This window comes from Nymphalis io, chromosome 26 (assembly GCF_905147045.1).
Source record: "Nymphalis io chromosome 26, ilAglIoxx1.1, whole genome shotgun sequence".
NCBI classification, from domain to species: Eukaryota; Metazoa; Arthropoda; class Insecta; order Lepidoptera; family Nymphalidae; genus Nymphalis; species Nymphalis io.
Window position 1 is genome coordinate 6,686,028 of NC_065913.1, and position 13,496 is coordinate 6,699,523.

The 13,496-nt window shown below is 34.1% G+C and overlaps 1 protein-coding gene across 1 annotated transcript; it reads right to left on the minus strand.

Moving 5' to 3' along the window:
- Window positions 1-2,323: 2,323 nt before the first annotated feature.
- On the minus strand, window positions 2,324-12,590 carry LOC126778393 (lysophosphatidylserine lipase ABHD12-like). The gene is made up of 10 exons (XM_050501882.1): window positions 12,465-12,590; window positions 11,173-11,294; window positions 10,881-10,994; window positions 10,178-10,306; window positions 9,158-9,250; window positions 8,591-8,725; window positions 7,896-8,044; window positions 7,104-7,271; window positions 2,553-2,668; window positions 2,324-2,381 (listed from the first exon to the last, which is right to left on the minus strand). Exons 1-10 carry the CDS (start codon window positions 12,473-12,475, stop codon window positions 2,324-2,326), a joined length of 1,095 nt encoding a protein of 364 aa, XP_050357839.1. The 5' UTR covers window positions 12,476-12,590.
- Window positions 12,591-13,496: the final 906 nt, after the last annotated feature.

Consider the following 13,496-nt stretch of genomic DNA (forward strand, 5'->3'; position numbering starts at 1 on the left):
TAAGTAAATTAATTTTTAAAGTCAAATAGTAAAATTTAAATGACGATTTGGAGTCCAAAGTTTTTTTTTTATACTGTGATATATTTCAAATAAAACAATTATATTTCGTTTCTGCTTCTGTCTACACTATTCCAATAGAAGAAGGAGTAATGATAAACAAACCTTAGTATTACTTATTCCAACCGATGTGTTAATATTTCTGCCGTACACTACAAACAGTTCTCGATTAACTTACTTTTATTTATAATACAATTTAATTTCCAAAGTTTCGATTCTAACTTCGAAAATTCGCGGACATTAAAAGCGCCATTTTCTAGCGAATCCATAGTGAATATCATAGATTATTTAACATCTCGACCAATGATGTCGCGTCAATTAAATGTCTTGACGATCTCCTCTTGTAGTTCGAACAGGCTACAGTGAGCAGTACACTATAGGAATATTGAAATCAGTACAGACAATGTAGGTTTTTTTTTCATTTTTTTTACTATTGTAATGGCAAGAAAAAAAATTTTAGTCTCAAAATGTTTATAAATTATACAATATTTCAAACAAACCATTAGTTTCTTATTATTAATAATAAATAATATCTAAATAAGTATAAACACAGGCGATTATACCATCGTATGTTTGACTCGTACAAACATTGCTTAATTCAATGGTTCGACCGCATTGCACATCACTTATCTGTCATTTTCACCGCGGGGCTGCCAGTAATGAATTTGGTAACGTTAAAAACTAAACATTTGGTGAGATTGCGTTTTGAAATGAGTACTATGAAATTTCACGCTTGCGTGCCAGGGGTTGGAATATCAGCTTTAATAGTACCTTTGAATAAAAGTGATGGAGATGACATTAGGATTTAAAAATATTGTTTTAATTCTTATATAATTTATTATTTTACGAAATACACTTTTTAGAAATCTAAAGTATGAAAATATTTATTCACTAAAAATGTATAATGATATTAAAAGCATAACGGACGATTATAGTCTATTCCTTTTTTAAATATTTATATTAAATTCAAATTTTGACTGTCAGCAAATGTTGACAGTCAAAATTATTTTATTAAGTCAACCTCCTACACTGCGGGACCAGATTAGTATAATAGAAATACCATTTCTATGACACTTTCTCGTCTATGACTGATAATTTAGTGTGAGAGAGCCAGCTTATATTTGCAAAGTCGCAGGTTCAAATATGAAGCAAATATATCTGTATCTTTAAGTACTTTTTTTTTTATTTATTCCACAAAACTGACTACAATTATTCAATCAACAATGACATACAATAATACATTTAACTGAAAATATTTACAATTGAGTCTTCTCGATGTGGACATTACATGCTTATATGAGGGCTTAAAAGTAAAAAAAATATTACATTAGCACACATACATTACAGTAAGTGAAAGAGACTTAAATATTTATTTTAATGTTTATCACATTCAAATTGAGTTTTTATTAATATAAAATAGAAGCATTAGCCTTATTATTGATAGTCAGATGAACTACTATATGCTCGGTAAAGAAAATATCCTGACCTGAAGGGAAACGGCGTATAAAGAGTTTGTTTTTACCACTGTTTTATCACCTTCGTGCCACATTCAGTTACAAGGTACAAGGTAAATGATACCAGTATTTTTATTCACCAGGGAAAGCAAAACGCCTAAAGCAAGCCAAGCAAGCCGAGTTTGAGGCCAAGCTAAGTCCGTTTGCACTCTCACAATAAAACAATTATATCAATGTAAAGAAGCAGCATATGAAGGTTCTAATGTTGGGCTAAAAAGCCTCCCCGTAAAGGTAAACTAACTTTTTTTTACCTTTAAAACTTATTTCATTATGTTGCTTAAGTTGGGTTGGTACATGTAGTAAAATTTCATTAAATTCATAAAAGTTTCTTCAAGTTATTTTCCTTTACCACTGAACATGTGACGATTTATAACCTCAAATTTGGCACATGATAACTCAATGGTGCTTGTCCATATTTGAACCAGTGGTCATTGGATATGATCCACACTTTGTATCCACTGGTCTATTCTGGCTTTATATATTTTAGAAATACATATCTATTAAAATAATGTCATATCGGACTTATATATAGTTCAATCCACAATCTCATAATTTTTTTTGCTTCAGTCCAAGTTTACAATGTAAGCTGTAATAGTGGAACGCGTCTTCGTGGATTGAATTAACTATAATATATTTCTTAAGCAATAATTATATATGTAACTAAAGTGATATAACGATCTCATTGTTTTATGTGCAATTTCAAACACAAATAAAATAAAATAATTTTTAACAAATATTATATATTGTTTAATTTACATTGCGCTATTGTTTTCAATATCTTCTTTATTCTTGATCGTATTCATAAATTCTCTGCAACAAATTTAATGAAAGGGTTATTTTAATTGTTTTCGTATTTATACTCTTTATATTGACATAGTTAATAATTTAAAATTGAAAATAAGCGTTAGTTAAAATAAGGTTATATGTATTTTTTTTTTAAATAAAATCAAGTCAAAGACGCAAAACAAAATTATAACTCACGTAATAACGAGAGGCAAGTCGGGCGCTTCACATATATCATTGTGCCCCTTATCAAAATCGTGAAATGCAAGTGGACCTCCGTTCTCATCCCTCGATCTCTTCAAACATTCATATAGCTACAAAAAATGATATCGTATTGGCAACGATGACCTCCTGACCGACTTCGGCCACACTGGCCGCTCCCAAGAGGGACTAGCCATCTGCGCAGGACATATTAGAGTGCACAAGTGTGTGCGCAAACATAAGTGCACTCCATAATATAAAATTTGGACACGATTCGTAAGAGTTCAAGTACCGCACCGTACAAGTTTATATACTTTTTGAGACACGATAGTGTAGGTACATACTTCCAACCACAAAAAACATACTTTTTGACACGATTCGAAGCGTGTTCCTATTTTCTTGGCGTCCGCTGCCTAATTTTTTTTAATAAAATCTATAGTCATACTGGTAAATTGGCTACCTGGTGGTAAGTGGTCACCACCGCCTATAGACATTTGCGCTGTAAGAAATTAAGACTTTATGCCCTTTGTGACTGTAGTTCCACTGGCTCACTCACCCTTCAAACCGGAACACAATAAGACAAAGTATTGCTGATTCAGGGTAGAATTAGTGATGAAAGGTTGTGACCTACCCAGCCTTGAGCAAAGTCCTACTACCAAGTAAATAAAACTTATAAGCTAACCACCAGAATAGTCACCGAGGCCGACAGCGATCAGGAACATACTACAGTGGTAGAGCTTTGAACAAACCCTCTAGGTATACCTATAGGCATCTTTTAATATCAATAAATAGGGCAACACTGAAACTTATGAATAAATACCTATGCTATATTAGTTAAAACGAACATAACTGGTGGTAGGGCTTTGTGCAAGCTCGTCTGGGTAGGTACCACCCACTCATCAGATATTCTACCGCAAAACAGCAATACTTGATATTGTTGTGTTCCGGTTTGAAGGGTGAGTGAGCCAGTGTAATTACAGGCACAAGGGACATAAAATCTTAGTTCCCAAGGTTGGTGGCGCATTGGATATGTAAGCGATGGTTGACATTTCTTACAATGCCAATGTCTAAGAGCGTTGGTGACCACTTACCATCAGATGGCCCATATGCTCGTCCGCCTTCCTATTCTAAAAAAAAAAAAAAAAGAAAAAAAAAAAATAAAAAAAAAATAACGTCCTAGAAAAAATAAAAATCACCATAAATTGTCACCTTGAATAGAATTTGTTTGTTTATTATTTTTTTCTAAATTATTTTATATAAAAATATGTAAAATAACTACAATATTAAGCTAAGCAGTTAAAAAACATATTTCAGAGAACAAATATTTCTTAAATACAAGAGAAATACATCGAAATATCATATAAACATTATTCACTAAAAAGATGAAAAACAAATTGTCAAATTAGAAAACAGATGCATCGTCAAATACGAAAATATCAGAATCAAGTATTTGATTATTTAATACGAAGCTGATAATGTGGAGTCTCAAGAGTGACGGGTGTCAAAAATTTATAATATATATATATTATACGTATATATTATGGTATACGTTACTTATTAAAATAGCAACACCACACACAACGTGATGTATGTCATATAGGTTGGTCGGTTGTCAGACGTCAAGAGTGAAAAAATATAAGACTAGTGCCTATTTTATTATGTAGCCGACTGATGGAAATATAAAATATAAAGGAGTATGTCAGTAGCGCGTGTGATCATTTTGTTGAGCGACCCTTGGTCACTTGGTCTCTTGCTCTCAGGACAGCGCCAGCGCCGAACGTGCGCACTGACTGATTTAATAAAATCAACATATTGGACATTAAAATGGCATTAAAATGGCAATCCATTTGAATTCGCGACATATATATATATATAAATATAGTTATCAGTGAAATCACCGTGATACAAATTGTTCTTTAAAAAGAAAATAATAGACACAAATATTGGTGCATGCGTTCTTACATTACATATCCTACTAAAATAATATATATCTCCTTTTTTTTAAATTCTGTTCTTCTCTATCTAAGTTATTGTTTTAGTGATTGTAATATTAATGTTTCTTAAAATAAGTATTTTATTATATTTTATTTTTCATGTTTTCATACGACACGTGGTCTAATAGTAACTGTGTACTGAATGTCCCATTTGCATCGATGGAAAACTTTACAAGGGACAACGTGGCCTATCAATCCATAGCAGCCGACGTCATATACCAAATAATATTTTAAAACCAGATGAGAAACTAAGGTCAGCGAATCATTTTAATCTTAAGACAGAGAATAACGAGACATTAAGCAATACACCAATATGGAAAAGACTCGCACTCCTTAAACACGGGGTCAGAGGAGCTCGAGCGTCAGTGGCTCGTTGTTTCACAGAGTGTGTGTCCAAAGTTTCATAGGAAAATACAACTCAAGCGTGGGAAGAATATCTCACGTTTTCATATAGAGTACTAAATATAAAAAATCGAAACAAAGACATCTCTCTAACATCAAAAATTAAAGAAAATATAAAACATTATAATTTACCGAATCCTTAATATAATTATAATAAGACAAATCCCTCTGCATATCACACCAAGCTTATTGAGCATAAAATAACTGATAGAAATGTCAGAGGCGCTTTATATCTTTTATTTTCCGATGATATTTTGGCAACAAATACTCTTGAGACGCTAAAGGCCCTCCAGGATAAACATCCTTTACCAATACCTTCTCAACTTTCCTTTCTACCTGTAGACTCCATAACGCCTCTACATATTTCAAAAGATGCTATCCATTCTGGGATTTATTCTTTCTTGAATGGTTTGGACGGTCTTACTCCACAGCACCTAAAAGACTTGTTAAGTCCCTCAGTTCTTAAGAAATGTCTTCAACGTCTCGTCTTCAACGAGGAAAAATTAATTCGGGAATTAACAAATTTAGTTAACTTAACGCTGTCTGGTCGAGTTCCAGAAACAATCAAACCGATTCTTCATGGTGCAAATTTAATAGCTTTATTAAAATAAGATGGAGGAATACGTCCCATTGCAGTTTGCAGCACCATTCGGCGACAAGCCTCTAGGATATGTTGCAATATATTAAGAAGCAAATTAAAAAATAAATTCATGCCTCAACAACTGGGTTTTGGTATACAGGGAGGACGTGAAGCGGCAGTCCATTCTGCTAGAACCTTTTTAAGTGAATCCGAAAATTATGAAATTTTCGTCAAAATTGATGTTCGGAATGCGTTCAACTCGGTTGATCGGGGAGCTATGTTAAAAGAAATTCCAGAAATATTCGACTATATGTGGCAATGTTATGGTTCTCCCACAAAATTATATTTTGGCAAGCACGAAATTAATTCATCAGTAGGTTGTCAGCAAGGTGACCCACTTGGCCCCGCCATATTTAGTTTGGTTATACATCCAATAATTTCATTATTAAATTCAAAATTTAATTTATGGTACCTCGATGATGGCTCTTTGGAAGGTGATGTAACATGTCATCTGGTACCAGGGTGGATCATTTTAGACGCCATGGACTTAGCTGCCGCAAAAGCGCTGGCCGTGTATATCGCCATGGATCTCTTAATGACATACTTCGTCGGGCTTTTGCCACAGCATCGATTCCTGCTACTTTGGAATCGAATGGCTTATGCAGAGATGATGGCAAGAGACCCGATGGAGCGACATTAGTGCCACGGTCGATGGAACTTGTGTTCTTGTGTGGGATGCAACTTGCGTAGATAAGCTGGCAGTATCTCATATCAAGAATACGTCTCGTAAAGCCAGTGCAGCCGCTGAAGCTGCTCAAATACTCAAGCGCCGCAAATATTCACTTTTATCCAACGAATATGAATTTGCGCGGTTGGGTTTTGAAACATTGGGTCCATGGTCGTACGATACAAAAACAATCATAAAAGATATTTCTAAGAATCTGGTCCACACTTCTGGTGACCTAAGAGTTGGCCCTTATTTAGCCCAAAGGCTGAGTCTAGCGGTGCAGAGATGCAATAGTACCAGCGTCTTGGGTGCAAAGCCACAGGACAATCGTTTAGACGGCGTGTTTTTGCTTTAAATTTGTAATGTGTATTTTGTTCTTTTTATTTTAATTTTGTATTTTATAAAAATGTTTGTACAAATTTTATGTATATTAAAAATTATGTTAAATATAAAGTTATTTAATATTTCAGTGTAATTGTTAAATTAACATAGTCATGTTGATTAAATACCATTTAATTTATATATTGTTAATTCAGTTTATTAATTTGGTCAAACTCCGTAAAGTTTTAATTAAGCTTTCATTTCAATTTTTATTCATTATTATTCTGCTATGTATATTTGATTTAATTATCTATGAACACTTGATTGGTAATTGTTTTTTTTTAATGTGATAAATATTTTTGTATATGTCATAACTGTTTGTCTTACTTAGATTAAATAAATAAATAAAATAAACCATAGTTGTCGATTCGCTCATACTTTACAGTGCAGTGGGCCATTGTTGCCACTAACCTTCTGATACCCACTTGTCCGTATGTCTTAAAAAGCCAAATTGGGAAACAAACCTTAACAGCTAAATCGTAAGGTACTATTTTATCTCCCTTCGAGTGCAAAATCAGCACAGGCAGCTTCGTAACGGTGCTGAGGTACTGGTCTGTCGTGAAGTTGTACTCTGGTGACGAGGTGAACGGCTTCAGGAACGAATCCTTGTAATATGGTAACCAGGATACTAGCTAGAGGAGAATATAAGGCGAATTGCGTCATATAATATTGTCCGCACAATTTATAGCAAGGATAGAATAAGTAACCAAAGTGCCATCTTTAGTTCCTATAGACGATGATAATTATTCTACTGTGTTACTGTATTGGTTTGAAGGGTTGATATCCATTCTAAACCACACATTTGATTATTATTTATTGATGGTGCAGTAGTGCTATTCTGTAAGAACTCACTTCATTACTCACCCGTCAAATGTTGACAACCGACTTACGTTGATATACTATTTTGATGTGTGTATACTTGAAATGTTATGATTTTTATGGTCAATGTTGAATAGCACTTTCTGGCATTTTACGATTGATATCTCCGATGAGTTTCAAGTTTGCTCTTACAGAATAGAACAGAAGTCTTGCTTCGTGAGGAATCTTATAAGTATCGTATGAAATTATAACACGTTTGTAGCCACCGATCGGTACCAGAGCAGCTTGGTGGAATAAGCAGCAAGTCTTGTTATTAAAATATTTTTATGTATGTTTGTATGTATGGCAAACATATTAATCACAGTGTGGATTCACCTTAATGTCAGACCAGAGTGTAGGCAGACCAAATAACACCAATAAAAAATATATATAGTTACTTTTGAAAATGGATGCCTTTCTATTTCATTAACGAGGTTGTTGAATGGCGCTTCCAGTACCAGGGCTTTGGGAAGCGGCAGACAGGCCGTGCCGCGGTCTGAACATAGCTTGTCTAAATTTGAAACTAGATTAGCTGCTATCGCTGTACCTGAACAAATTAAATAAATAATATTGTAATTAATAATGTCCTCCAGACCGATTTCGGTCACGGCGGCCAATCTCAAGAGAGATTAGCCAACTGCGCAGGAGATATTATAGTGCACGAGTGTGTGTGCAAACACAGGTGCACTCTCTATTCCCTAGCTCCCATAATCAGCTGGGACGGCAATCCGACACGACCGGAAAATTCTTAAAAAAATATTGAGTAAGGATTATTATTTGCAATAATTCCTTTATTTTGTTATTTACTTTGATAACAATTGATAGTTAACAATTAGTATATCACAAATTATTGACACGAAAATTATTGTTTATTTTTTCTCATTTCTTCAAACGTATAGGTGTTACTGTAATTTATTTATGAATAAAGATGAATATGCCATCGCGTGTTTTTCTGTTGATACATTTCGAAATGAGCTTTGAATATTCTAATTTCGAATTTGCTTAGGGAAGTAACGCATGACCGAATATTTTAACGTCCCGTAAAGTGCAAAAAATTTAAATAATTGATCATATAAAAGTATATATTATTTACCTAGAGAGTGTCCCCACAAAATAACGGTGACCTTGTTATTTCCTTGAACGCACTCCATCAACCAGGAGTACACTTGAAAAGCATCCTCCACGACGCCCTTCTCTGTGGGACGTACGCGGCTGGAGTCTCCGTAACCTGGAAAAATATTTGCTTTTAAGCAAAATTGTGCTAAACATACTTATCTTTTTTAATATCATATATTAAATTGTATAAAAGGCTAAATAAATAATGAGTTAAGTCAGAGCTATTTTCGTCAAAAAATTACTAATTTGCATTTGTTTTGTATGTCAATTTTTAACTTTTTGTAGGCATAAATATGCTCTGTACAAAAAAGAGTGAACTAAGCAAATGAAGTGTGACGAATAGAATTAGACTTCCTTTGAGAAATAAACTACCTACTTTTGAGAGTAGAGAGGAGAGAGATTGAGTGAAGCTTATAAAACATAACAAACGAGTGGAATATACTAGTTTTCACCATAAAAGTTACATGTAGAAATGTCCCACACAAAATCCGATTCGATTATCGTTTTTCCTCGTCAAAACCTTTCAACTCATTTATACAGTTACCTCTATAATCAAAAGTTATGACGTGGAAATTCATCGCCTGAAAAACTTTGTAAAGAGTCAAGCGATGTGGTGACGCTCTATGATTTGAATTACCTGTAAAAATAATCCCATATGTACTAAAAACTTTAAAAAAAATCCAGAATAGAATGTTAGCGGTTATCGATCTATTTCTTTACAGTTAAAAAAAACAAAACAAACTGGTGGTAGGGCTTTGTGCAAACTCGTCTGGGTAGGTACCACCCACTCATCAGATATTCTACCGCAAAACAGCAATACTTGGTATTGTTGTGTTCCAGTTTGAAGGGTGAGTGAGCCAGTGTAATTACAGGCACAAGGGACATAAAATCTTAGTTCCCAAGGTTGGTGGCGCATTGGCGATGATGAGATGGTTAACATTTCTTACAATGCCAATGTCCTATGGGCGTTGGTGACCACTTACCATCAGGTGGCCCATAGGCCACGTTCGCCTACCAATTCTAGAAAAAAAAGGTAGTAGATAGTAAATTACATTCTTTTGCATCAGAAAGCACATATAGCCTGTGTGCTGCGATTTAACTCTTTCTGGCCGTGTCGGATTGCCGTCCTATCGGATTGTAAGAGTAAGAGAATCGAGAGTGCACCTGTGTTTGCGTAATTGTGCACTAAAATATATCCTGTTTAGTTGGCTGGATCTTCATTGAGAATGGCCGCTTTAGTCGAAATTGGTCATGATTATCATTATGTTTGTCAATAAACTAATACTTTTTTTTTGTTTTGATACCCGGGTCCTATGGGGGTGGAACCGGGTTATGTGGGATTCTTACCCACTTAAACCATTGCGATGGCCGTCCTCAGCACGGATCGGAGAGGCCGCGGGATCGTGTTGATATAACACATCCGCGGTCTCTCCCGTACTGCGGTCCGCTCGTGTCTCGGCGGAGCTCTCCTCATGGGTTGAAGATGTACTAATACTCACATAACAGATACTATGTGCGCAGAATAATTGCGGTTATATAAGTAAGTATTTCTCATTAAACTTACCATGGCAATATAAAACAATAGTATTTTTCGATTTCTTCAGTTCATTTTGAAGTCTCTGTTCTAATGTTAAGCAATCGTGTATTATGAATAACTCCCGAAATAGCGAGCATGGTATTATGTGCCATACACCTGAATTAAGTATAAGTAAGTTAATGTCCACTGGGCTTTTATAACTTCTTGGGGTATAGAGCAGAAAACTCTACTTATTTTTACTGCAACAGTGCTAAGAACTCACTTCGTATAACAATTCTCGTTCTCTCTCGTGAGATGTGGATGAATATTATTAAGTAAGAGAATTTTCTCATAATCTTTTCTATATCGTCAAGATATAAACATGTGGCGATTTTTGTAGTGATATCTTATATATACTAATATTATATATGCGACTGTAAGTCTGTCTTTCTGCAACGCTCTTAATGCTAAACCACTGAACCGATTTTGATAAAATTTTGTATGAAGCTTGAAGCCTAAGGACAGACTGTTTTTAAAACTTATAGACACCCCTCTCCCCTAACACGCGGGCATATCCGTAGGCGATACTAGTATTTTAATAAATACGAGAGTGATTTTGTTTGTTCGTCATCATCATCAGGAAATTTCGCATACACGTTGTTAAGGATACAGCAATGGACATGGACATCTTACACGTGAGCGATGACACGTGCGGTAACAAGGTAAAAAAAACTTTAGGACCTTAACCTACCTAATTGGATTGGATTATCATCAACAGTCGATTGAAATTGTATTTTACAATTCCTACCTCCCAGCACATTACAGCTGGAAGGACTTTCGAAGTCTAAATTTTTTGGATAGTTTACTGAAAAATTAATAAAGTTATATTTAAAAAAAAAATTACTGTAAGTGCCTGTATTTTTATTATAGCAATTTTGTTTCAACTCGACAATTTAAATACAATTTTTTAGAATAGGAGTTATTAAGTAAATAAAAAATTGAAAGCATTATATTATCATAACATTTTTTTCCTATTTACTTACTGCAATTCGAGAATACTATTTTTCGTTGTACAGACTTGCTATATTTAAACAAAAGTGGTATAACTGCAACTTGTAAGACTAGCACACTCGCTGTTAAAGATGCGCCTGTTAAGAGTAGCGCCCTAAAATATGCAAACAATATTATTTATTATTATTATTTTTCAAATCGTTTTCTTCTTTATTGGAGTAGCTTCTAAAAAGTACTTTTGATTTATTTTAATTTAATAAAGGTGAAACTATCCGACGACAAGCCGGTTGGCGTGGTTGGTGGATGCTTGCTTTTCACGCCGAAGGTTGTGGGTTCGATTCCCAACCAGGACAGATATTTGTGTGCATAAACATGTCTGTTTGTCCTGAGTCTGGATGTAATTATCTATATAAGTATGTATTCACAAAAGAAAAATAGTATATGTAGTATATCAGTTGTCTCGTTTCCATAGTACAAGCTCTGTAAAAGTTTAATTTGGGATCAGATGGCCGTGTGCGAAAAATGTCCCAGGATATTATTATTAATTAATTTCATTAAATTTAAGTAATATTCAAACTTTACATTACATATGTTATAAATCCTTCTATACTATCCCCAGTTCGAAAATACAATTGTACCAAAAATAACCGACACGAAACTCAAGTACTCATTTTCTCGATTCTAACATATTCTATACAATGTAATGTGAAAATCAACGAATACTCTATTTTCAAGTATGACATTGAAGACTGAGAAGATCAAGTAGATAAACCTTGGATACCAGGTTACACAGGGTTAGTAAGTCTTTTATGGGACAATGTATACGCTTTTACAACAGGATCCCAGAAAACGTCCAAAAATATTCAATTGTGAAATTTAAAAGAATCGTTAAGGAACGCTTGTGTGCTGAAGGATATTACACATCCGATTACTTTTTAAACGATCGCCTCCAGGTTATCTCAAATTTAAAAAAAGGTATATATAATTTGGCTAGTGATGTATATGTATTGCACTTCTTGTAAATAAATGAGATATAAAAAAGCCGCTGTTTCTTTCGCCGGTTCTTCTCAGGTCCGAGGTGTTTATTTGCGAACCGGTGGTAGATTTATGACAATCAATAAGCAAGTGTGACGCTTCAATATTGAATAAAGATTTTTGACTTTGACTTGACTTTGGATAGACAGAATAGATAGAAGGTGATCTTTAATTAATCTCATGCTTAACGCTGAAAGAAAATATCATGGACATGAACAATCTCTAAGCTTTATAAAAGCGCGCATTGAATATGCCTTGTCTATCAATTATTTAAAATAATAATACTTACGCAATGACCATTTTTTTGATTATTTTAAGAATTTTTTTCTATTTATTTTAATTCATATGATTTTGCCTACATTTTTATATAATTTATATTTAGATAATTGTAAATAAATAACGTATTTGAAAGTCGTTATGAATTGTCATGTTTTTTTTTTTAATGATAGACAACAAAGAGAATGTGATCAAGGCGTTTGCAAATAATTACTAATACTGATAATAATTTTCAATCACCATTTATAATAAATTATTATTATTTATATGTTGCATTCAATGAATTATTTTATTTAATTATAATGATGTTCTAAATATCTACTGTAGTATTACAGTTTCTACTCAACATCATTAAACGCTTCAAAATTTGTAACGGAATGATTTCAGTTTCACTTGCATTTTGTGCTTTCTGTTTTTGTTTTTATTTTTAATATAATATGTCATTTGTTTGTATTAATTTTAAGTGGAAACTTGATTGATTTATGTTTTTCTTATATTTGTTTTTTTACTATTAATTGTAATTATAATTGTTTGTTTCCCAAATAAATAAATAAATAAAAATAAATCTCATTTCTTCTGTATATCTATTTTAAATGTGACATTGGCAGAATATTTTGCGCTTAACTCGCGTAGATACATGCCAGAAAATGGAAAAAATAATAATTTAGAATTTAAATTTCGTAAGGAGAGGGGATGTAAGGGGAGTCGACAACAACCTAGGCTCCCAACCGTCAACCTCTCCTGCTCTTGGTACATCCTGCTAATCAACGAACGAGGTTCTGGCGACCGAAATCGTGGCGGTATTACCATACAAATGCTGGAATCCGAAAATGCAAACCCTGATAGCGGGCAGCAGCGCTATTAGTGAAAGATTTTCAGACACTGCGGTCGCCAACCCGCCTGCCAAGCGTGGTGACTAAGGCAAATACCCCCTATGAGCGACGACACAAATTCACGGCCCCCAATTCCCGGTAATCGCACTATTCCTGGCCACGGTACCGGCCATGGTAACCGGTGGTACCGGCGATGGGGGGTGCTAAGAATC